This window comes from Amblyomma mixtum, chromosome 10 (genome assembly GCF_055824585.1).
Source record: "Amblyomma mixtum isolate Tamu chromosome 10, ASM5582458v1, whole genome shotgun sequence".
Taxonomy (NCBI): Eukaryota; Metazoa; Arthropoda; class Arachnida; order Ixodida; family Ixodidae; genus Amblyomma; species Amblyomma mixtum.
In genome coordinates this window covers 69,071,395-69,097,651 of record NC_143021.1, presented here as the reverse complement: position 1 = coordinate 69,097,651, position 26,257 = coordinate 69,071,395, and the positions used below count along the sequence as shown (strand labels likewise).

The following is a 26,257-nucleotide window of genomic DNA, read 5'->3' as shown; positions in this document are numbered from 1 at the left end:
GGGGCATCTGCTTCATGCAGATGCTGATGAGTGGCGGGTTCCTGAGCATCCACAGGGGGACGAGGGTGCGCCACCACCACCCGCGCTTAGCTCCGGGGAAAAGGGGATCCTGGTGGTTGAGCCGATGCCGAGCGTTTAATGGACCTTTAAGGCCCCTCGGCGGAGGCGACACACCACTGTGGCCCCAGCTTCCCGTAGACGGCACCTCCGGCCTGACCCGACCGGGGGAGGGAAATTGGCAGTCGCCTTTTCCTGTCCTCCCCTCTATCTTTCGCTTTCCTATCTCCTATCTCACTACTGTCCTGTCTCCTCCCCCCTTCTCGTTTTTTTTTTTCACTTCATATTTTGTTATAGCTGTGGTGTCAGCTGACATGGGCAGGACTTATTTTTTAAGTTGCTGTCGATGTCACCTCTCAACTTTTCAATAAAAACATGACAAGTTTCCAAACAACCGTATTGTTCACAGTAAAGAAACAAAAAAAGTCAGCTAGACAAATATCCCCATTCCTTGTTTCACGAGTTCTCACAGATTCCTTGGGCCCTCAGTGCAAAGTCACAAAATTGGCCAGTGGTGACCTCCTCCTCGAACTGCTGGACACAACTCAGATATCAAAGCCTGCAAACATTGAAACCTTTGTTTGATATTCCGGTCTCTGTCGCACCACACAGATCATTGAACACAGTATGCGGTGTTATCTCAGACATTGAATTTCTGCACCCAACAGAGGAAGAGATACTTGAAGGACTGTCTCCTCAGAATGTGACGTAGAGTTACAATCCGCAAAGAAAACAAAGAAATTCCAGCGAAACACTTGGTCCCAGGAGTGCAAGTGCTGTGCCGTGCTGTGCCAGTTTGATCTGCGCCTAAACGGTAATTTACGCCCATTGCAAGTATACACAGCCAAATTTAGCCGAGTCTTAATGTCATTTGGGCAACTCTGGGCACTCGCGACACAACCGCATTTGCATCAACAGCTGGGTTCGGTCGTGGAGGTTGGGGTGCGGCTGTCACAAGAGGCTGTTAACTATAATCTGGTAATATAACTTGAGTGCGGCCGGTATTGTGAACTTACCTCACATAGCAAGCTGTAATTATTGTGTGGACAAGACAAAACTGCGTGAAAAATGAAAAATAGATGACCAACAATAAGGGGGGGGGATGAAGTCTGAAGAGAGTTACTACTTAGCTGTGGCCTCGTTTACATCGGGCAGACAGGTCGTTGTTTTAATGAGCACGCAAGTGAACATTGCTGAAACCTGCGCAACAACGAAAGGAGCTTCCTAGTTGACCACTGCAAAAGCTGTTCTAATTGCCGTCCCGAATTCGAGATTTTGAAGAGGGGAAAAGATAGAACTGTGAGAGATTGCTGAAGCATATTTCATCGAGAAAGCTGGAAACAAATGCGTTAGCAGGCCTTCCATTATTCTTAGCAGCGCCGAGAAGACTTTTCTAGAAGGTTTTTTGTAGATTGCAGGTTTCCCTTGGTTTTGTGCTCTTATTTCGTCCTTTCTTTTGGTGTTTTGCATTTTTTAGATTCTTTGATGCTAAGACGACTGTTGTTCAGGAATGATCTTCAGTTTTTATCACCTGATGCCAGGTGCTGTATCTTCAGACTTCATCCCCCCTTATTGTTATTGTTGGTCATGTTTTTTCCGTGTTATTGTTGATCATCTATTTTTTCATTTTTCATGCGGTTTTATTGCACGGTCGTTCGATTTTTGCTCTCTTTTTTTGCTTTCACCATGCGTTTCATAATTTGTTAGTGCAGGCTTGTCGTGCCCCAGTGCCTTGTTTTTTTGCCTTGGTTGATGTTGTTATTGTTTCTGCTGGCGAGAAAAGAAGGTGGCATCCCCAGCACTGTTTAGGGTAGATTCTGTAGTGATCAGCGATACTGTGTTGCCAGTGTTTGCATGAATTGCCGATTGATATGTAGTACAACAATGATGCATTTGTTGATACGGCTTGGTTGTGGTACAAAGATACTTAAGGGAAATAAATAGCGCACAAGAGAAGACGGGACAAGCGAGGAGACACAGACAAGCGCTAACTTTCAACAGACGGTTTATTGCAAAATCGGGAGCATATATACACATGTCCAGATAGGCAACAAAGAACATGATGAAAGAACTGTTGAAAGTTAGCGCTTGTCTGTGTCTCCTTGCTTGTCCCGTCTTCTCTTGTGCGCTATTTATTTCCCTTAAGTATGTCATACCAACATGCCCAAGCCTCGTCTCTTCTGAAGTGGTACAAAGAGGCAGGCTTGGTGCAATAAACCCCCAGTTGCAAGTTGGCGCCAGTCCTGTCTTGTGTGTGCCTTCCGTGTCCCCGTTTCTTGCGCCATTACCAGTTTTTTTTTTCTTTCACCATGTGGGACAGCTAGCCTGTGAGGCCTTGAGTGTGTGCAGGCCTTTTGGTGGGATGCATAGTACTTGTGCCCCAATGAATGCAGGCGCTCCACTACTGCGAGGTGCTGGCGGAGGCCATGGGTCGCCAGTGTGGGCTGTCGGCCCCCCTGGCGGCCCAGACGTATGAGCTGGCCAGCCGCCTCAGGTACCACGACCCCCACTTCAGCCAGGGGCCGGGGGAGCTGGAGGAGCTGGGCGAGCCCCCCTGGCTGGCCGCCTTCGCCCAGCTGCTGCAGGGCACACCACCCCAGGTAGGGGGGAGGCAGCAGACGACAGCTGCCCAGAAAGTGAAGCGCCATGCTAGCGGCCATGTTGAGTTTGACTGAGTGCGCATTCTGAGTACTTTTAATGTTCCCGGAGGAAGATATCGTACGTTAAACCTACCTCAGACGAGTTCCGTAGCTGCTCTCTGAGCCATCGTTCATTCTTGCATCTTTGTTTTATATCCTTGAAATCCACAGATGCATTCAAAGCTGCAAACGTGGATTGTTTGCTTGTGTCGTCAATCAAGCAGTTCTTGTTCGCTTGTTTTGCAATCTTGTCTGCATGCTTACCTAAAAGCATCCCAGGTGAACCGCTCATATTCCAGATCAGCTAGAGCTTATGCCAAACATTTTTGCAAATGCTTTCATCTGTCTGCCTATCCACAACGAGTTGGGCTACTTTGTGCAAACTTCACCGCAAGCAGCTAGCTGCAAGCAAACCCCCAAAGCTGTGTTCTGTAATAATTTACGCTGAGCTGACAGTATGATCTTCAAACCAACTCAGTGATCGCAATCGAATGCACGGCGTTGCTTCTGCAGTTTGCATCATATGTTTTCCTGGATAATAAGTTTTTATGCATTTAAAAAACGATGCATCAACGAGGTTTACTGTGCAGGGAGGTCTGCCACAGAAAAATGAAATACGGCATAGCCTTCTACAGACTTAGGGTAGGGCGTACATGTGATGCACGCACATCTTTCAGAGAATACACAGGTGCTGTGTAGTAGCACTTCTCGGTTATCCACATTTGAATCGTTACAGATAGAAAGGCACTCTCCAGCCCTCTTTTTTAGATTTTCAGCTGCCGCTCTCTGGGTTGAGGAGGTGGCTGAGCTTCCAACATTAGCTGCGGGAGGCGGACTGTGGACAGCAGTTGTTTATTTTTTAGTTATTCTGTCAGAGTTATTTGCTCTGAGGCCTTACATCAGTTCTACTGCACTTTTAGGGAATTTCAGTAATTGTGAGACTGACCCATGACGACCAGCCCTTGCACCATAAAAACCCATTATGGTTGTTACCGCAGTGATGCAGAAATGCTCATCAGAGCTCGTCTGACACGGATCTTTCATACCAACTTCTTGTTCTTGCCATAGCTTGAGTAGGTGAAGCGCACAAAAGACAGCACACAAAGAATAACACTAGACTGAAGTGTGTTATTCTTTGTCTGTGCGCTGTCTTTTGTGCCCTTCACCTACTCAAGCTATGCACCAACTTGTCCTAGAACGTCTTCTACTGGTCTTGCCACATGGCTAAATCTCATGTTTTCCCTGTGTGCACACTTTTATGACGCATACCATATAATCTCATGTAAGGGCTGCACCCGTGTATGGGTCGCACCCTTTATTTTGGGCGGTATAAGTAAGAGAATACAGTTTTATTTTTTTTTGTGTGTGTGCGTACGGGTCACCCCTCCGAAATTCACACCCAAATTTTTTTTCAAAGAAAGGGCAGCTTGGCTGTGTGACCAAGGTGTGGCCCCTGCAGGGTGGCGGCGGCTGTGCTGGGGAGCAGCAGTCCCTGGCGGAAGGGGAGAGCTACCTGCCAGCTGGCTTCACCAGTGAGTACTTGAGCTGGGCCAGTGCTGCAGCAGAAATTGCATTGTGTCTTTGCATTACAAACACAAGTCACTGCACCTTTCTTTTTGACCATGAAAAAGCAGTGCACGTTTGAGCTGGAGGGGATTCATCTCGGAAGAAGGGCAGAGCCCTTTTCTGTTGTTTGCCTTGTGGTTAGGTGTGTGTGCGAATATTGAAATTTTCAAATACCAATTGAATACAAGTGTAAAGGAAAAAATGGCTTCAAATATCAAATGAAATATCAAATGTCTGTTCAGAAAAATATTTCAGAAAAAGATAAATGGGCAAATGTTGTTGCCCTTATTTTTTTCAGAGTAGTGTAAGGTCTTTGCAACTAAAATAAACAAAACTGTACACACTCAGCACCATAATAAAAAACATCATGTGCACAGAAATGCGTACTAGTGCACTGCACGGACTCAGGCCAGCCCCTGGGCCCAAAAATGTGCTTTTTCGCCAGGCTTGAAGTTGCAGCCCTTTATACCGTGTTCTGCAACTTTATCGGCAAAGGTTTGAAAAATTCTCCCGCCACAACCGTTGGCTCGTTTGTGGTGAAAACGCGCACAAAGCTTCCTTATTGTTGTCCATTTTAAGGCATAGTAAGTATAAAAGTGGTACTTACCAGGTTTGGTCACGCGAGATGCGAAACCAGAAGCACCCGTGTTGAGATCGAGCCGCCATCATCGAATTTCTGCCGAAAGGTACTGGTGGCGCCATCTGGCATCGCTGAAGGAAAGCGCCGCTTTGAATGCGTCGTTCGGGCCATGGCATCTCAGGTATCGCTGTTATAGTGCTTTACAATGCCGGCAATGTAAACCATAGACCGTTTCCAGGATTATCTATGACAATTTACACAATAAAAGTAAACAGCATGCGTTAGTCTTCTCGAGCACTGTAGCAGAACGAGAACATTGCCTTTTCTCGGCATGCATGCTCTGTAGTCGGAAGGGGAATATGCCGGCGTTTGAACAGGAAAACAATGATAAGTCAGTGGCGGTATAAGGTGTGAAACGAGAAAAAAAGACGCTTTGTTGAGCTATTAGCAGGCCGAAGTTCGTGCTATAAAGTGCTCAGTTGTTTCAGTCCTCGAAGTGACCGCCGGCAGTGTCGATACACCGCTGCAGCCTCTGGGCGTATTCCTCAAGGACGGCAGCACGCATCTCGTCAGTGATTGTGGTGAACTCTTCTGAGATGCGCTTTTTCAGTTCTTCGACACTGCCGATGCTTCCAGCGCGTAGCTCAGAGGTAGAGCACCGGACGCGTAATTTGGAGGTCGTGGGTTCGGATCCCACCGGCGGCATGTGGTTGTTTTTTCTTCTGCTTTCCTAATCAATTGGCTTTAAGCGACAACATATTCAGTAATATTCTTACTTGATCAACACCACAAAAAAAAATTTAAAAAAAAAAAAGTAATCCCCTGTGCTCCTTGGTTTCTGTGGCTGTTGGCTTTCCTCATATGTATGCATAAATATCCATAAAGCATATCATAGTTATTGTTGATCATATCTGGCAAGCTTCTGACAATTCCGACAAAATATCTGCAATGTTGGGAGTATTCTGCATGCTCTTATACCTATACTTTGTACCCATGCCACATGTGCACAAGAAATGGTAGTAAATGCTTCAGGCCTTAAGTTTGTTAATGTGACTATTTTCGGTGTTGGTGCTACATGTCCAGATATAATGTCATTATACAGAAGTCACGATGATAATACCTTCAAGGCAGTCGAAAATTTTACCTGAATGTGAACAGTGATAATGAGCACAGTATATAGGGAATGCTCTTCAATAAAAATTTTTCAGAAAATGCTGTGTTCGCCACCACGGTGGTTATGGCGCTCGGCTGCTGGCCCGAAAGATGCGTGTTCGATCCCGGCCACTGTGGTCGAATTTTGATGGAGGCAAAATTCTAGAGGCCCGCGTACTCTGCGATGTTAGTGCACGCTAAAGAACCCCAGGTGGTCAAAATTCCCGGAGCCCCTCACCACGGCGTCCCTCAGAGCCAGAGTTGCTTTGGGACGTTAAACCCCCATAAACCGTAAAGCCAAAAACCAGAAAATGCCACTGTTCTTGCTTGACAAGTCGAAAAAGCTGCTTCAAACTGGCATGCAAGCACACTAGCCGAAAGTATCTAAGAAATGCTGGTGAAATTGGCGCCCTTTGCGTTGAAAATCTGAGTGAATAAGTTGTTAGTGAAAAACATGCATGCTTTTCTGCATGTGGGTTGTGGCACAGTGGGAGAACACTGTTCTTGTGTCTTGTGCAGGCAGCACTGGATTCTCGGTGCAGGGCAGTGTTCTGGAGCAGCCCGACAGCAGCTACTCGTACCTGGAGCCCCCTGGCAGCAGTACACCCGCAGCGTCAGCCGAGCAGTGTGCGTTTCTTGTTGTGTTTCATGCATGGTTAAGGCCATCTTAAATGCGGTTGCTTTTCTGGCCTCTTTTTCTTGCAAACTACTTCTGAGCAGCAGTGCTCCAGTGAATATTTTCTCTACTGACTGCAAGTAATCAAAGGTAGGCTTATTGAAACTGAGCTCACACTAGTGTCGATAGGTGTGCTAAAAGAAAAGGGACTTGCCCTGGTTACAAATGGGATGCCCTTGAGGCAAGCCATTGATGCAGCACACCGCTCAGCCCCCCAGGGTGGAAATCACCAGCAATCAGATGCGCTCGGCACCTTGTCGCAATGCACCCACTCTCTAGAAGCATAATGTAGTGACTGACCACGCAGTTGTCTGTGAAACGTCGGGAGGCTAGCCATGGATGATTGATGCTGTCCACCATGTTTACAAGCAAAACTGGCCGTTAAGCAGCCGTCAAGGTAGTGTCAGTGCTACCTCGAGGGAATCCTGGAGTCGTTCCCCCACTCAGTTCCAGTGGAGGTTGGTTTCTAAAACACAAAGCAATCCTCAAGGGTCGCCCGAAGTACAGTCGCCCACAGACTTAACAGGAGTGACGGAATGCATGGCCTGGACTGATGTCAGCACCACAAAACAATAGTAATCGGTTGCGAGATAATGCTCTTGGTATGTTTACGGTGGCTGATGATAGCTGGTGCGAACTGCGGCAGCTTAGCGCGCAATTTTTGGTTCACCACGATAACAAAACTGCAAAGAGCGTTGCGGGCCGCGGAGACAGAAGCGCTGTCTTCAGCCACCGTAAACATACCGAGAGCATTATCCCGCAGCGATGACTATCGCTTCGGGGCGCCAACGGCAGTCCAGGCCACGCATTCCGTCATTCGTATTAAGTCTGTGGGTGATTGTACAAGTTAAGGTATGGTTGCGACTTCCTTGGCGAAATCTGTCTGTGTTCCCTGTTCTGCTCACTGTGTGTTGTGAGGTATGTTTTATTCAACTCATTGGTGGGACTCCTGCTCCAAAACATTTTCTCATCACTGGTTGCTGTTGAGCCTGTAATGCCAGGCAGAATGTGAATAGTCTTTCTTTATATATGCCTTGTCCAGTGTGTTTATCAAAGCAAGGTCAAGTGCCAGCTGGAAGATAAACTGCTCAGCTTAAGGGGTCTTTAAAAACAAAAATGTTAATAGAGTCACAGTTGTGAAATCTTCTTTTGCGTGCTGATTCCAGATATATTGTTTAATTTTGTATAAAACAAGTCGTCGTTATGGGGTTCTAATTGGAGAGAGATAAATACATTCTTGCCGTTTAACCGCGGCTGACGCAGTTCAGAACCGCATGGACCCCACCCCGTGGTCGCGTACGCTACCGAGTGCAGGCCGACCACGGGACAAAGGGAGGGAGGGGACAAAGGAACTGGCTGACACAAACAAGGCATTCACTGCTGCAACAACGCCAGCTAGCAACAAAATACGCTGAGCAATCGAGGATGTCCGACTCACCAGCACGGTTACGAGCGAATGTTCGCCCACGCTAGGGCAGAGGAAAACTCCAAGGCCGGACAGGACGAGATGCGGGGGAGCATTCCTCCCCACGAGGCTTCGCGCCAGCCGGCAAAGAGCGGAGCCTCGCGCCAAACGTCAGCGCGCGTCCCTGTTTCCAAGCCAAAGAGGGCCGTCTCCCCCACGCAGCAAACACGCCAGCCGTGGCGCTGCAATGCTAGCGCCCTCCCTTGTTAGTTACAGTTACTAACACGGCTAAGGAAGGTGCAGTGCGGGGAAGCGAACCACAGGGGACGAGTTGAGGGTGCATTGCAGGGAAGTGGACAACAGGGGACGAGTAATGTGCGTCCCCACATCGTGCACTTGTATAAATATGTTATGTAATTTTTTGCTGAGAGCTTTCAATAAATGTTGCTGCAGGAAACTTGCTAGAACACATGCCATTCGCTTGTCTTGACATTGAGGAATGTAGTAAGGGTAAAATTATCCTGCCTATCATACAAGATAAGTTATAGGGTTTTGAAGTTGCCACTACCGAAATGGGAAGAAAAGTTTCTAATTTCGAATTTGGCTGTACGAAAAGAAATATTTTTTTTTAATGAGAATTACCATATGCATAGCACATTGTAATGCATGATATTGTAGCTTTTTGAACGAAAAAAACACCAGAGTTGTGTGAGCAAAAATTTAGTTCTAAAGTTTATCGGTTAAATATAGTGGTAACACAAGAAGTACAAACAAAACAAAACTAAGCTGCTGCACCGAGCCAGAAATGAGAAAAGAATTAAAATATACAAAATGTTGGCCATGTTCTTACCTACCATCCTTGCTCTTTTCATCTGCGTACCTAATATACACTGCACTTTCCATGCGAAACAAAACTACGCGAAGACGACTGCGCTTTGGGTGTGTGTATTCGTGCCTTTCTTTTGCCCCGTCGTCTTCGCGCAGTTTTGTCTTGCTCTAACCATGAACCAACTAGCCCAACATCATGTCTTACTTCGATACTTTCCATGCCTTTCAAGTTAGGCCGTATGACTACTGTGCCACTAGAGAAAGCAGTCAGGAGAGGACATGAGATGGAGGTAGATGTGCTGCATATTGCACTTGTCTGAGTTCTGTTCTTGTTTTTTTTTTTGTAGCAGAGCTGGCAGTGCCAACTTTTTTCATTTCTTTTTTTTCGGTTGGTAGTGTGGCCCTGCTTGACGTTATCCTAATCAGAAATGTGCATTTGGCGGAAGTATGTTGAGCACCAGATGAAACCTCCTCTCCTGTAATGGTCAGGGCTGTTCTCAAATGAAATGCGCTGACTTGCCAGGAGTCTCGCTGTGGGAGCTGCTGTCCAAGTATTCCTCATGGTTGGTTGTCCAGTGCAGCGTAGCTTTTTGCCTCACCAGCCGTGTGCATTCTCAGGGACCCCCCCGTTGGAACCAAGTGCTGTCGAGAGTGGCTGGACAGCGCCCGAGTGCAGCTTTGTGACGGCCGAGCCCCCCCAGGCTGAGGCCCCACCAGTCCAGGCCAGCACCTTTGACTACTACAAGGCCAGCACCTACTCGGTGAGTGCTCTCCACATGGCACTCCCACTGGGGGCCTGTCGGGGAGGAAATTGCCAGCAGTTTTCTGAGCGCATACAACAGCTGCTGACCCATAGAAGCTTCCTCTGCTGCAAGTGTCGGTGGATGGGCAGTCGTGGCTGTCACCATGGTGGCTCACTCTTGCTCTGATAAACCCGGCACATGGTGTGAACAAACTGCTCTGTCTCCAGCTTTGCGCCAACATAAGATGTAATTTTATTCATCACAGTGACTTAGTGGCAGCTTGTCTGGCTGTGCAGGAGGTGAGCATCATTTGCAAATAATATGCACTACAGGAGTTGGCTGACTACAAAATCTGTGGCTGTACTGAGTTTTACCGTATTTACTCGCATAATAGGCGCACTTTTTTTCCAGAAAATCCGGCTCAAAGTTCGGGGTGCGCCTATTACGCGGGGTAAAATTTCCGGAAATTTTTCGACTCGCAGAATTGAACACACCGCGTAAACGCACTCGTGTACGGGCCGCACCCCGTTTTCGCGCAGAAAATGTTAAAAAAAAAAAAAAAGGTCCGTGTAGGGCCGCACCGAAACTTTCGGAATGCACGCACCGAGGCCTCCGCGATCGGCTCCGGCTGCGCGCAACGGGCGCTTGATCGCGGAGGCCACACACGCGCACAGGAGCTTCCAGACGCCGCCCAAGGCCAAGCTTATCATCATCATCATCGTTTTCCTCCACCGCGAGCTTTCGCTATCTATATCGCCATCAGCATCTCCAGCTCGTTTTTTTTGTTGTTGTTGTTGTTGTTGCTGTCAAGTGCCGGGATTTGCGATAGCGCGATAGTTATCGTGGTTTATGGCTTTGCCGCGGAGCATTGATGTTTTAGCTCGATGGGCAAGCACCTTAACAGCTACACGGCTGGGAGTTTGCTCTCGAACGCGGTAAGCGTGCGGCAGGTCGGAAAATACGACGTGGCCGAGAAGTGCGGCAGTTGCGACTGCGGCGTCCCTAAATTTTCGTACGCGACTCCAAGCGCCGAGGTTTTCGCGGGCCTCAGTCGGGAACGTTTCCAGCTGGAGATGAAGCTTTCCAAACAGACGTTTAAAGTGAGCATCCCTGAAAACTGTGTGCAGCTGTTCTACGCGATGTCAGTAGTTGCTGTGGGTCCGCAGCAGCACTAGTAGGGACTAGTAGTCAGTTCAGCAAAAACTTTGTTAAAATAAAGATTGGGAAACGGGGAGTGGCGAGGCGTCGGCTTGCAATCGTGTAAATACAGTATTGATCACAGTGCCAAGTTCGGGGTGCGCCTATTATGCGCGGAAATAAAAAAATCTGATTTTTCGCGCCCTAACTAGGGGTGCGCCTATTATGCGAGTGCGCCTATTACGCGAGTAAATACGGTATTGTTATTGGAACAAGTCTGTTACATGAGCAAAATGAATACCTTGCAGTGAGGTGAGGAGAGCATTTAGCATGCTGTGCATGAGGAGGAGTGGGGACATGAAACAGGCAACACTCATCCGCACAACTTGTGTTTTTGCTTTCCCCCCTGAAGGTGGCTACTGTTGCGTCCTTTCGCAGCCTCCGAAAGGAGGAACCCCGCCCCCAAAAAATGCTTTCTTTAGCTTGCCACACCGCAAGTCTGCTGCAGAAGTTGATCGCGCTAAGCTGTTTATCTCAATTTATTCTCTACTCGATGCACCAGCTGCGCTCACCTTCCTTCCAAGGAATGGAAGGGGGTGACCAGTGAGCTCTTATAAAATAGTAGGACTATGATTTCATGGATGACTTCGTTATGCATACTTGGAGTGAATGAAACGATTTTGGATGGCCTCATTTGCATCAATTAGGTATGCTTCTTGGTAGGGGCTCCAAATCGGGGATGCATACTCTAGTTTCGGCCTTGCCAGTGATGTGTAAGCGAGTAATTTGACCTCTGTTGTTGCGTGATGTAAACGGCACTTCAGATATCTGAGGGGTTTCTTTGCAGATAAAACAAGGTTAGTACTAACATGTTCGCGCCAAGTTAAGTCATGAGTTACTAGTATACCCAAGTATTTATATGAATGGATGTGCCCTATTGGATTGTTGGCAATTCTGTGAGGGAACGAAAGCGTGTTATGTCTGCGGGGAAACGAAATGAGCTTACATTTTTTAGGGTTAAGTGTCATTAGTTATGTCTGCGGGGAAACGAAATGAGCTTACATTTTTTAGGGTTAAGTGTCATTCGTCAATCCTTGCACCATTTTCCAACCCGGTTAAGATCACCCTGAAGGGCTTTTTGGTGAGAAATATTAGTTATTGAGTGGTAGATAACGCAGCTGTCAGCAAATAAACAGATATTGCATGAAAGATGTTCTAGCAAGTCATTTATGTATATTAGGAAGAGAAGAGGGCCTAGGGCTGAGCTCTGAGGTAGTACCGTATATACTCACATAATGAACTTACTCGCATAATGAACCCCCCTACTTTTCACCTCGAAAAAGGAGATTTTTTTTTTTTCTCGCGTAAAAGCTGCGTGCCGATCTTTAGGGCCATATTGGAGCTTGTTCGCATTATCTCGGCGCGATTGGCTGGCACTGCTGACGATAACAAAGTCGACAGATCGCGACACGACGGGATGCAGCCAGCTTCTTTTAATGCGAGATACGCTGGCGAGGTAGCTCAGTATTCTGGAGCCCTTCACTACGGCTCTTCTACCCTTCGCTCACAGCGCAGCTCGGGTGACCTCCTAGTGAGAGTGGCAATTGCCGCATCTTTCCTTTCCCATAACCGCATGATTATTATTGTCTAATGCGAGAGAAATGCCGGAGACACAAGCGCAGGCGACACGGAAACGAAACTTGGCAACCGCGCGCTTTTGCCGAGGATGATCATGATTTGGTTGTTAGCGCCATCTGTCAAACGCAAAACAAAACCTTGTTCATAGCGCCGTTTGTGCGCAGCAGCAGCAAAACGAAGTAAAGACAACGCATTTGGACGTCAGCCACCCGTCATATTGCTGGAGCTGCGTGTGAGTGGTCTGTGTGCTCTAACTTGTGCATTGTGGTGATGGGTCGTTATGCCAGCTACACGGCGGGTTTCAAGATAAAAGTCGTGGAGCATGCCTTGGAATACGGCAAGTGCGCGGCCGGGCGACTCTTCAGTGTCGACTTGGTGCGTGTGCGCTACTGGCGTAAACAAGAGGGCGAACTGAGGGCTACCGGAAAAGATCGGCAGGGCCCAGGCAAGGCAAGTTCCCTCACGTGGAGGAAGAAGTGCTGAAAAGAGGCTGCGCAACGAAGGATGTGCTGTATCTCACGAGCTCATTCAGAACCACGCACGGGCCACTGCAAGGAGTCACGGCATTCCTGTTCTCGAATTTAAAGCCAGCAGTGGTTGGACAACTCGTTTTATGCGTCGGAACGGGCTATGCCTGAGAAGGCGTATGACGCTACGTCAGCGGCTGCCGGTGGACTATGAGGATCATTGCTTTGTGATACGTATCCGGCAGGAGAAGAAGTTCCTGCATTCTCAGATTGGGAATGCATACACTTTGATACACTGTGGACCTGAAAGGTGCAAAAAGCGTGCACGTGAGGACAACTCTTGCAAATGGCATCTTTCTGGCTGGGATTCATATTCGTGCCCAAGAGGAGAAAGGGTGGATGTCGGCACAACTGATGGTCGACTGGCTCTGGGGAGGGCGACCAGGGGCCCTTCTACTGCCGTCGCTGCTTGTCTTGGATACTTTTCGTGGCCACCTAGACAAAGACGTCCGGTGCCGAATGAGTGAGCTGCGAACAGACATCGCCGGCCTCACCTCAGTGCTGCAGCCACTCGGCGTCTCTGTCAAGGACAGCGTGTGGCGGCTGTCCGCTAGTGAGTGGATGGCAGCAGGCAACCACGACCTGACACCGACTGGTAAGATACAAAGGCCAACCATCGATATGCTTTGAAGATGGGTTTTGGAGGCGTGGAATTTAATTACCCCCGAGGTGATCGTCCGCAGCCTCAAGAAAACTGGAATCTCAAACTGCTTGGACGGCACAGACGTTGTGGGGCAATGACAACGAAGTTGCAAGCGACGCGAGCAAAAGCCTCAACTTGGAGAGCGAGGCCGAGATCAAGCCAAGCAGTGTGTGAAATAAATTTTTTGTTCAGTTCACATCGCATCCGTGGTTTTCCTGTAGAGGTAAGGCTGCGATTACATTTTTGTATCCATGTTGTGACATGAAATTTAATCGCCCGAAAAATTATGGAAAAAAATTTTTCCCGTATACTGAACCCCCCCCCCCAGCTTGAAGTGAATTTTTCGGGAAAAAAAGTGGGTTCATTACGTGAGTATATACGGTATGCCTGAGGTTACGGGGGCAGGATGAGATGATAGCAACTGACTGAAAGCAACACGCTAGAAATTCTTCAATCCATCTTAAGATGCAAGTTCAGCTGGGAAAGTTTTAACAACAAACGTAGATGTGAAACTTTGTTGAGTGCAAAGTCAAGTCAAGGTTGCCATGCGGATCGTGGGGAGAGACTGATAAACATGTGTTACAGGAATAGTTCTTGCGAAAGCCATGTTGTGCAGGATGAAAAAATTTGTTGCCATCCAGGAACTGCATGATTTCAGAGTACATGATATGCTCCATGATTTTACATTTAATGGTGAATTTTTGTTACCGGATTTGTAGACTTGAACAACCTCTCCCTTTTTCCAGTAATCAGGTATGGTGCCTTTGGAGAGCAACTGAACAAACAGTAACGATAAATATTTGGCAGAAATGTAGTTTGTATTCTTTAAAAGTTTATAATTTATTTTATCAGTGCCTGCTAAAGATTCAACTTTAACAGGCATGATGTGCGGAATGGTCGTAGGCAGAATAGGTAAGGGCGCATCAGGCTCGCTGGTGAAGACAGAGGAAAGAGCAATTGAAAAGATATTAAGCACATTCAGTACCACTGAATGGCTCTCCTGAATCTTTATGAAGGGTAACTGAACGCGCATTGCTAGGGCTTATAATTTGCCAGAACTTTTTTGTGTTACTGTCTAGGATTCTCAACAAGTCGTTGGGATAAAAGTATCGCTCAGCATTTTTGATTACTCATGAATGTGAGCTCTCAGCGGTGTAGTATTCGTCCTATGCGCAGGTACTAGGATTGGTTGTAGCTGTACGAAAAAGGCTTGGGGAACCACGGCTGGTTTCGACTGTCATGGAAAGTAGTCTTCAGGTTAAAATATCAGCCAGTTTTCCTGGATAGATGGGCTTTGAAAAGATGGGCGTGGAGCTCGCTTATGCCTTTATCACACCCTGTGATTGAAATGAAAGGCAGTGTGGGTGACTTTGTGGTCACTAATTCCACGCAAGGAGGAGCTGGCTTGTTAATGCTAAATCTAGAATATTTGCAGTGTACGTAGGTTCTGGTACAAGATTGAAATTTGAGCAAGTATTCTCCAGCTCTATGGAGTGTACCAGGTTGGGTCATCCCTGAAAAGGAGTGTTGGAGTGCGTAGCAGTACATCAGCCCATTTACCTGTAGTCCACCATCGGAGAGTGTGCACTGAATTACAGGATACCCACCAGTTCCCTGCCAGTAACCTGTGCACAATGGGGGGATTTAAACACTGATCTAGTACTGATACCCGAGCGGTCTGCTGCTGAAAGTCACCTGAACAAGCTGGCAGGTTGCGGTATTGAAGCCCTCATTCAGGAGCCAACAAGAGAAGAATTTATGAACAATATTCTGACCAGAACATGTATTGACCAAGTCAATATTCGCACATCTAATCTCGTCTGCCACAGGCGCAATCATCACACAAAAACTTGCAGACCACTACTTTATTGCATGCCGCATGACTAGGGACAGCAACCACCAAGTCGGGCCTGCTAAGCATAATTCTTGATAAGGATCGATTCGACAACAAGTCTTTGACTGGGATTCTTTCATACACCAAAACAGTACCATAAAAACCCGCGTATAATACGAGGTTTTTTTCCCATAATTAGCATCCTAAATTTCCGCCTCGTACTATTTGCGGATGCAAACAAAAATTTTCGAAGTTGCTCGAAGTTTTGGTTTCGTTTTTGCGGCATGGCTACGGCTTGGCTTTGCTATTGGTGTGTGGCTACGGCTTGGCTTCGTTACTCTCAACAAACGACGTCACGACGCCGTTTTTTTGTTGATCCGTTGGGTGCGCCGGGGGGTCGCGGTGTGCCGTGCGCCTGTTGACAACGCACGTGCTCGCATGTAAGGCACGCTCCGTGAAGTGGATATTGTTTTAGGGAGCACGATGTCACGGCTCGAAAACAGTACTCTGCTACTTTCAAGCGATTTTAGCTGCGGAGAACATCGGCAACGGTGCGGCCGGGAGGCAGTTTGGTGTCGTCGAAGGAAGCATTCGTGGATGGCCACAACAGAAAGAAGCCCTTTTCGCGTGCAGCGGAATGCGACGAAGCTTTCGCGGCCGCTTGATGGTTGTGTAAACAAACCTTTCAAGGACGCAGTCAAGCGGTGCTACGCAGAGTGGATGCGCTCAGGTGAGCCTGCAGTGACGCCAACCGGGCGGCTGAAGTGGGCTCAAGAAGTGCGGCATCTTGAACGCCCTCGATGGCACGGAAATGAGTACATTTGAGATGATTTGTCGGACAAAGAAATGTCCGAAGAAAGCGCTACTGAAGAAGAAAGTAATTGAAGTTAAGTGCGGGATGCGATTTGAATAAATGTCTTCTATGAGCTTGTGTTACTCGTAATTATACGCGGGTGAAACTTTTTTTTTCCCATTTCGCGCCTCTAAAACTTCGCCTCGTATTATATTCGAGTTCGTATTATACGCGGGTTTTTACGGTATACGCGGAGCGTACAACAACTTAGTCCTAATGCTCAAGGACTTCAAAGAAGATTGTCAAAAGAAAGTAGTCATCAAAAAACGGAACACCGGTTACCAGTGGCTTACGGCAGAAGTGCTATCGGTGATTAAGGAAAAGGAAATCTTATGGAAAAAATGTCGTGCAGCTCCGAACAATAGGGGTGTGCGAATAGTGGGTTTTTGATTCGAAGTGAATTCGAAGCGAATAGCAATTTTCTTCGAATAATTTCGAAGCGAATAGTTCGAATAGTACTTCTGGCACTAAAGAAAGGCTGAATGACAGTAGGCATTTCCAAAACCATTTATTTTCCTAACACATGGTGCCATTACATACTGCACTGAGGCTTTATATAAAACCATGCTTCAAAATTTTAAGAGAGCACCTAAAGTGAGTTAAGAACAATTTTTACCGGTTTGGTAATAAAAAGTTATAACACATAAAAATACCGCCTGCTTTATAATAAGAAATTAGAGATACAATACAAAAAATGACAGTATAACAGAACGGTGCCATTAGTACAGCCAATAACTGAAACCATAGGAGTAACTGCACTACACTGCAGCAAGAGCACTGAGAACAATAATGAAAAAAAAAAAGGACATTCTGCACTACCGGTGACCAGTGGTCGAACGGGTCGAATGTCCAACACTGAGCTAGGCAATCACATTCGGTGCACCAACTTGCCACTTGCGTTGCTTGCGCTTCTATAGTTTAGGATCCTCACTTCTTGGCTTGGACTGCGCCTTCTTTTCGGTTACGCCGATGGGACTGCTGCATCCAAAGATGCTAAAATGGAACATAGGCTGACCGGACCTCCTAGCAGCACTGGCAGCATCGCACCATCACGTATCCACAGCTCCCACAGCACCAATAGGTTGGCCGTACTGTCGGGGATAGAGCGTTCAGGACGCGCCGCCCATGGCTCAAATGCATCGCCATCACCCTGCGGCCGGAGATTGGCGCGTCTATTTCGCTATCCGAGGGGTGCTCGTATGGAAACGTCGGCTCTGCTCTGTCTCCCTCGGGTTTAGTGCGGCAAACTGGCGCTCTTCCCGGCATATGCCGTCACTCTGACAAGGCGTGTCGCACGATGCATTTTTTTTTCTTTTGCATTTCACTAGCAGCTCGCGGCTGCTGTTTGCCGGAGCGTTGCTTCGCTTATCAAGCTGAAGGATCGGAACATCGTGTTTATCTTCGCATCGTGTTTATCTTGGCTGCGTGTTTATCTTCGCATCTGTCCTATCAGATAATCTTTTCCGCAGCTCTATTGGAAAAAAAAGGGGGGGGGGGGGGAGGGGGGGGTGAACGCGGTGCCCGTGTTCGAATACTTGCGGCGTCCGAGCTCATCGATAGCGTCACCGGCAGCCAGAGTATATAAAGGGTTCGCTGACAGTAAACTGAGTTTTCTTGTTTTGAAGCTTAGACGACTGTCGGCTGTGTTCTTCCTTCATTGCGTCTGCCTCGACACGGTGGCAGCGACGCGGCTTATGACAGCCTTAGCGCGGAGGCTCGAAGACGGCCAGAACGCAGGATCTTTCGCAAGAGTGCGTCGCCCTCACTTTTCTTTCGTTTGTCGCTGGGTTCGGACCCCGGCCTGATCGGGATTTGTGTATTGACTGACCCCCGAGCGTTGAAAGCGCGATAAAAAAAGCCATCTATGCGGCAATACTCGTAACCGAATACCACATAAAGCAAGCGGCCAAGCGTCCCAGTAACACTATTCGCGCGAGACGAATACTTCGAAATTTCGAATACCAAGAATTCGGTTCGAAGGGAATATCGAATACCGTGCTATTCGATCGAATATTCGAAATTATCGAATATTCGCACACCCCTACCGAACAATCAAAATGTTAGAGCAGAATTTCGTACAGTAAGAAACTGAATAAATGCATTAATTCGCTTATCGAAGCACAAATTCTGCGCAAACCAATTTCGCAAATCAAGGAACAGTATGGGCAGAACGTGGTCTTTAGTCGACGAGCTGCGCGGAAAACAACGCTTACCAGTGAAGGATTCAATTCAGCGTAACTGTGGGTCTATAACTCCATCCTTAGCAGATGCTTTTATCAGTTATTCCTCTACAGAACAACGCATTAGAGTGGTGAATGTACGCACAACTCTGCCACCATGTCAGGTATCGTCACCTGCCTTTCTTCCCGAGTGGACTGAACCAGATCTCTTCAGCATTATCCTTAGTCTTAAGCACAATGAAAGCGCCAGGATGGATTATACATAGACGACATTTACAGAAACTTCAGGCCGTTGAAACGTGTTATACTCCGTGTTGTAAACGGATAATTAAGAGCGGTATGTCGCCAAGCTCTCTGAAGCAAGCACACATCATTCCTCTTTACAGAGCGGGATCTAAGATCCAAATTGCGAACTATCGTCCCATCTCCATCGTTTCTTGCATATCGCATGTGTTAGAAAAACATGTCTTGAGTGTTATGAATGCGTTTGTAATGAAGCATAATAAGCAAACACCAGCATGGATTCGTATCGGGCTCTGGAACACAAGTGCTGTTAGAAAAATTGTCGGACTCCCTTCATAGCAGTTTAGACAAAAACGAAGTGTTATTTGGTTTATTCCTTGATCTTAAGAAGGCTTTCAGTACAGTCAATCATGAAATATTAACCACCAAGTTATATTCCTACGGGTTCAGAGGTCCCTTTCTAAAGAGCTGTCTGTCTGAACGGTTGCAGATAGTTTCATTGGGATGTGTTCAAAGCAAATCTGTCAGCCTTGAATGTGGAGTCCCACAAGGCTCAATTTTCGCTCTTCTTCTTTTCAACCTTTGTGTTAGTGATGCCCATGATGTTATCTTGACTTCTCAACTGTATCAATATGCTGACGATACGTTGCTTATTTAAAATGATGTGGATTGTTTCACTGCAGTCTCCGAGATGATGCTGTTCCGATTGGTGTGCATCCAGTTTAATACAAAACGAAGCTCGTTTCCTTCCACAACCCTCACAGAACAGACTGCTCATATCTTCTTCACGCATCTCACCTTGTTATTATTCTCCTGTTCCCTGTGTGAAGTATCTCGGCATTCATAATAATAGTGGAATACACTCATGGCATATGTGTGTAAAAGACCTGGTAGCGTAGCATGCCTACTCTGCAACATTAAGCAGTTCATGCCTTTCTCAGTCAGACAGCTCGTAGCGCATGCCCTTGGCTATAGCGGGTTAAGATGCGGTGTCTGCTGTTTCCATAACTGTTCCAGCACGTGGAAAGACAGTGATTAGCCTCCTGAAAAACATAGCGAAAGGTGTCCTTTATAAGCCCGGTAAGCAGCGGCTGGAAAGTGTGTTTAAAGCCACAAAACTCCCCTCGTTTGACAACCAGCAAATTGTAGCTGTAAAACACTCTTGGGACAGCCCTTACAAAACTGAAACAATAAAACCCAAGCCACTACGACGCACACCGCGGCATGTTGTGCCAAGAGTGCGCACTAGTTGCCATTCTCCTTGACTTCTTGCACAGAGCTAAGAAACGCTATATTATCGCTAGAAGTGTAAAGAGCATTAAAACTTTCTGCCTATTTTTTTTTTCCTCTTCTCTCCCCCTTAGTGAATTAATTTTTTCTTCTTTTCCTTTCCTTCTTTTTTACACTGGTATCTATAATCAATTCATTCTTTATTTTAGTGCACAAGTTTCAGTGCATGTGTACATAGGTGTATATTCTCTTTTTGTGTGTGTGTGTTTCGTTCTCTATTGTATATATTGTGTACTTGGATTGTCGCTGCTGCCGGGCGACACCCTACAAGCCCTCTTGTGGCTTTGGTGTGCCTGTACGAGATTGTAAATATTGTATGAATAAAGTTTATTGTTATTATTATTATTTAGATAAGGTGGTGTTCAGCAAAAATGGGGGGTGTTGTGTGGTGGCCTGTAGTAGACGCCCAGCAGCATTGATTGAATGTGGTGTGGATGAGCCAAATTAATTCAAGGCCAGAAGAAATGTTTAGAGCAGTGCATGATAAGTGGTTGCTTGCTGCAGTCGTAACACAATCTGAACGAAAGAGAGAAAAATTTTGTTGATCAGCAAGCACCTTGCTATCACTAATGTCATCTGTTAGCCACATTTCTGTTAATATCAGCAAGTTGCTATCAGATGACAACACCAGGTTTGGCACAAGCTGGCCGAGTACAAAAGATTAGAAGGAGGACGTGTGTGGGGACGGTGTAGTGCTAGAAGATTTCTTTTACTGTTTGCTCAGTCTCATAAAAAAATATAGCGTTTGGGGCCTGGGAGAGTTTTGTGTACTGCGAAGAAAATTTCGTTGTCTTTGATTTCGGAAACGGCACAAGTTGCTTTCTTATATTTTGAACTCGGCGTGAGAAATCCCCACCCATGCTGAAATCAGTATCTTTCAGTTTGGGGCCATTTGAGAGGATCATTTGCGTCTTAAAAGACGCAAACTTAACATTTTATGGAACGCTGTGTTGTGACGCCCAAGACGTTCCATATCTTTGCTATCTCTCAATTAGAGCAGTGGTTTTCTCTGTAGTTGACGTCACTGATTGTTGTAGCCTGACCCTCTGGTGGCGAGATGCAAATAAATATCCCACAGCAACAGGGGCCTCGGAAGCTGCAGCAATTGCTGGCCCTGGGCATCTGCTTCGTGGCACGACCCGCCTGTGCATGTTTACTGGCCTCAGCCAATGCACTGGGGATCTGTACGGGAAGCCCCTGATTTTGTTCCATAGAAAGCAAGCAGATTAGGCCTCAATCCACAGCTGGGAGTATGCTGCTGGCTTTCTTACGATAGCTTTAGCTACCACACATTGCTTTGCCCTTTATTTTGTATAATATTGACTTTTGCAATGGCCCAGAGGCTGCCCAGAAACATATTTATTTTAAAATGTAAACCTCTACTAGGGAACTAGATGCATTCCTCTACTGATTTTGGGCGGCACAAAAGTCCTCCAAGCTGAATGATTTCGTTTAGAGTAGTATAACCTTTTTTCTGGTTTTGGCTTTTTCAGCAAGATTTTAAAGAAATTTGGTTAAACTTTGCCTTCCTCTGGAAAGCTACCTTTCTTAATATGCAGTTTTAACTACCAGAGACACTAGGAGGTGCATAAAATTTTTTTCCGGAGAGCTCTCTTCTGTTTCAGTAAGCGATCATGTTCATGGCTGATGGATCAAGTTTGAAACTATAAAGGAAGGCTCTCTCTAGCGTTCTGTACTGTTAAAGCAGGCAGCTGCTGTTGATTTTGAATTGAATTTAGTGTTTGTTGTTCTTGGTTTGTTGGGGTTTAACGTCCCAAAGCGACTCAGGCTATCAGGGACGCCGTAGTGGAGGGCTCCGGAAATTTCGACCACTTGGGGTTCTTTAACGTGCACTGACATCGCACAGTGCATGGGCCTTGAGAATTTCGCCTCCATCGAAAGTGGACGGCTGCAGCCGGGATCGAACCCGCGTCTTTTGGGTCAGCAGCTGAGCGCTGTAACCACTGAGTGGAGTATTGAATAAAAATGAAACTTAGAACCAAAGGCCTTAGTTATACTCTGATGTGCTCATGGGAAGGCAGTTTGCACCATTAAGTTGCTGTGAGCGGTGAAAAATGATTTGCTTTATGCATACCACCACAATCCAGTTGTAAATGGCTTTTTGTGGTGTGCATTTTTCTTCCGGGGCAGGATTTGGTTTGGGAACGCCTTCATAGTGGTAGTGTTTGTGGCCAGCTGCCACCCGTGCCAGTCTGGAGAGAGGAAGGGAGAACAATGACAAGCAGATGGGCAGTCTGTCGCATACAGTTGGGAGGGAGAGGACAGGTGGGCCCTGCATGATGTCAGTGGGCTCTCCCTTGGTTTGCCTCCTCTTTGTGTTGTTGCCACCCTGTGAAGAAGGGGCCGCACACCAGCACGCTTAGTCGTCGCCCTCCTGGCTGCTGCTGCTGGCATCTGCGCTGCTCCCCGGTAGGTGGCACACCTTTTTTTTTTTCGCTTGTTTTGTTGGGTTTTCTTCTTCCCTGCCTTGCTGCTGCATGCTATAGTATTGTGAATCCTAGGGCCCCCACTGCTGAAGCTGCACAGTTACTGAGGGGTGAAACAGTACTATGGGGCAATGGGCAGAGATCGGATTTCACGAGAGTTATACTGCAACGAAAGAAATGAGCAGAGCCATTTCAGAAGACCATCTGTAGTGTCTCTACTTGGTAGTTTCAGAGCCGTAAAGTGCCATTGAGAGCTCTCTCTTTCCCGATCTAGGTGCTGATCTGGTAAATTGCACTGTAAACAGATCTGCACAAGTTTCCATTTGTGCACAGAGGTTCAGCGTGCAACCGTGAAAGCAAAGAAAAATGTTTGTGTACCCAAGTTGACCTCATGTTGCAACAGATTCTGTCCTCTGGCTAGAATGTGCCGCCTGGTAAAGTGCGCATATCCAGCTCTTGAACTGGCTGCTATTCAGCTGTGTGCAGCCTGACATCTAAAGAACTCTGCTGGAGCTAAGTAGTGTGTAGAGCATATTGATGCATCCCAGCAATTGTCTATGATAAGCAGACGCATTTGAAGTTTCTTTTTTTTTTCTTAAGAAGCAAATCATGCTTTGCTGTTAAAGCAGGGTTTACGCAGAAAATAAGATTTTGCTCTCCTATGAATTGCACAAGCATTGAACAAGCAATGGAAACGATATCTAAATATTCACGGACAAAGCTTAGCCTAGGAGCATGTGGCTTACTTATCGGGAAAGCCTTTTCAGGCTGTTTTGTGGCTTGGCATTGCAGTCACAGCCCCCCCTGTCAGAGGCCTGCCTCGTGCCCAGTCCTCCCAAGCTTTGTGCTAGGGTGCCAGCCTCTTGGAAGGGATTTACACTGCATTTTATTGAGCCTTTTTGTTGTCGTTGGGGGGCTTCCTCATGGGCCAATTGAAAATGCCTCAGGATGCACCAGTGGGAGACAGTGAGACAGTTCGGCCACCATCTAACCCACCAGGGCTTACTAGGTGTAGGCCAGCCTTGTGTCATTGGTTTGGCCATTCTTGCTCCCCGACGTCTCTCTTTTTTAACACCACATTTGTTTGCTACAGACAGTGCTTAATTTCTTGTGCCCGCTGCCATCAGACGTGCTAGGTTCAAATTGTGAAACTTGTCTGGGTTTGGTAATTCTTAAATTGAAACCCAATACAATACAGTTGTTTCTTTGACCGCAACAGTCTGGAATTTGGCTCTCGTTGACGCGTAAGCAATTCCATGGGCAGAACAACCAAGACCAGCTGGGTGAAGCTCATGTGTGTTTTTTTTTTCTTCTGCTCACTGCTTTCACTGCAATGAAAAGCCATGCACTTGTAGGTGTGGCTGCATTAACACTTGGGCCATCTGAGAAATGGAAGACCACTGAAAGGGAAAAATTAATTGGGGTTCTGTGGGATCTAGTTCTTGCTTGCTCCTAGGCTTGTTAATGTGTCCCCTGGGTTCTTGTTAGGAATATCAGCTGTTCACAAGCAGCTTGCTAGTTAATGTGCAGCTTTGCTGTTTTGTGATAGTATAGTATGCCAAACAAAACACCCGTTTAACTAAAAAAATCCACTTTTAATCATTAACCCCTTCAGGTGCTGCACAAAGCGTCATAATTGGTAGCAGTCTTGACATGGAATTGCAAAAACCGGTGACAAAATCGGTCTGCGTAAAAATGGCGGATGACATGCCACCCCAGTCTCTGTTTTGCTAAATATTATTACTGCATTCGCTGTGAGGCTAAAAAAGCACCTCAGAGAGCACAGTGCTTGTTGAAGCAGCGTGTGACCCCTCTCTCTAGGAGGAGGAGGAGGAGGAGGAGGGCAGAGGAGAGGAAGCCCCTCTGCTGCCCCTCCGCCAACAGCGCAGCCTGGCAGCCCGGCTGCGACGCCGCCTCACAGGCTCTCCCGACAAGAAAGGCGGCATCTTGCGTCGGCCAAAGGTGCACTGTTGCAGCATGTCAGCTGCGGAAGAGGAGCGCCCCTTCTGCCGACGGGCCCTGGGGCGCGTGTGGGGGGGCCGCCACCGGGAGCCCCCCCCCCCAGCGTGGAAGAAGCCCCTGGTGTTTGGGGGCACCTTCCCCATTGATGAGCCCGTGGGGGGTCGGAGGAGGAGGGAGGTGGCCACGTTTCCTGTGGATGCCTTCTGCTGTGCAGCACCCAACCTGTGCCAGGGACACGCGACCAGAGTGCACCAGGCACTGCAGACAGGCCCCAGAGGGAAGGGCTTCCTGCACTTCCTGGACGCCAAGGTGCACAGGTCATGAGTGGCGCAGTTGCTGACCTCTGGCTGTACCAAGGGGAGATTTCGTGCGTCATGCAATTGCAGAGATTCTTCCTGGTTTATGCCGTTGGCATAGTACTACGAAATGAAGCAGGCAGCAGTGAGGATAGCAAAGCGTGATGTTTCCACGGGACATTGCATTCTGAGCATCAGTCTTAGCTTGCCAGGGTGCAATATGAGCTAGTTGGTGCATATTCAGGTCGCGACATGAGTGCAAACAATGCAACCACCAGTGAGAAGAGCACTGTACGGGTCTTCTCACTTATGGTTATGACTTTTGTGCTCATCTCATAATATGATTGCAGTAGCCAACCGATTTTCTCGACTCAAATAATTCGGACTTGGCTGAGGAGCCGCGACACACCTCTTAGGAATGTTTTCATTTTCACAACTGATATTTCGGATCCTATGGAGGCCAAAAGTTTGATTTTCTGTCTAGAATTGACTCCAGCAATGCTGTGGGGGTAGTTTTTCGACCGAAAGTTCTTTTCTTCACTTCACCTGATATAGACTTAAGCGGCCATCACTGTCAGAACTAACCAGTTCTATGCCACGATGAAAGGTAGCAATCCAACGGACTGGCTTGTATAGGCTTGGTTATTTTGAACAGTGGATTTATTAAGGGGTCACGGTGACCAACACACGCAGTGGTCAGGTCGTAGCAGGACGGCAGAACCAGCTGAAGGAAGCAGCTCCAGCACAAGACTCGCGCCCAAACCACCAGCGATGACGACGAAGTGCAGCACTGCGGAGTCGTCCTTTTCTTCTTCTTACAATGGCCCCGGCGAGAAGGAATAGCCATCCTGACGACTTAAGGCGAAAAGACGACAGGCTGGTTGTAGTACGGTTTGAGGCGGCTAATGTGGACTACCTCGCGACCACGACGGCGGTGGTCCGAGGAAGGTGTAACTGGCTCAGTGAGGTAGTTGACAGGAGACGTGCGTTCAATGACGCGATAAGGGCCATGGTACTTGATGGAGAACTTGCTGTCGGCAGGAACCCAAAGCCAAACAAGAGAGTCAGTGGAGAACGTCGGAGCAGGCCTGGCATTGTTGTGCACGTCTTTGCGGTATCCTTGGGTGTCGGAAGTAAATGTGCGGGCCAGCTGACGGCGCTCTTCGGCCTTGTGGGCAATGTTGGAGATAGTTGTGTATTCAGAAGGATCGGGCCGGTAGGGTAAAATGATGTCGATGGTACAGGATGGTTCACAGCCGTATGAGAAGAAGAAAGGGGAGAAACCTGTCGGTGCTTGATGGGCAGTATTATACGCAAAAGTGACAAACGGAAGTACCTGATCCGAGTTTGAATGGTCGGACGCAACGTACATTGCGAGCATGTCGCCCAGAGTGCGATTGAATCGCTCTGTGAGGCCGTTTGTTTGCGGGTGGTAGACAGTAGTTGCACGGTGTACGGTTTGACATGCTGAGAGGAGCTCTTGAACTACCTCTGACAAAAATACACGGCCCCTATCGCTGAGGAGCTCCCGAGGTACGCCGTGACGGAGGACGAAGTGGTG

The 26,257-nt window shown here is 47.4% G+C and overlaps 1 protein-coding gene across 16 annotated transcripts in view; it reads left to right on the top strand.

Annotated features, from left to right (window-relative positions):
• The window catches only part of LOC149326047 (uncharacterized), a 264,379-nt gene that overhangs the window by 177,592 nt on the left and 60,530 nt on the right, over positions 1 to 26,257 (top strand). For 13 of the 16 annotated variants that reach the window (XR_016286187.1, XR_016286186.1, XR_016286188.1 and 10 more), the window contains 4 exons: positions 2,451 to 2,657; positions 4,114 to 4,228; positions 6,514 to 6,621; positions 9,522 to 9,664. Coding sequence is in view for 13 of the 16 variants with exons in the window: in XM_089562999.1 (XP_089419125.1) it covers positions 2,451 to 2,657; positions 4,114 to 4,228; positions 6,514 to 6,621; positions 9,522 to 9,664 (573 nt within the window). In the remaining 3 variants the exon portion in view is untranslated. Of the gene's footprint in view, positions 1 to 2,450; positions 2,658 to 4,113; positions 4,229 to 6,513; positions 6,622 to 9,521; positions 9,665 to 12,708; positions 17,751 to 22,142; positions 24,392 to 26,257 lie in introns of those variants that run through there. The other 3 variants (XM_089563003.1, XM_089563004.1, XM_089562997.1) reach the window with 3 other exon arrangements.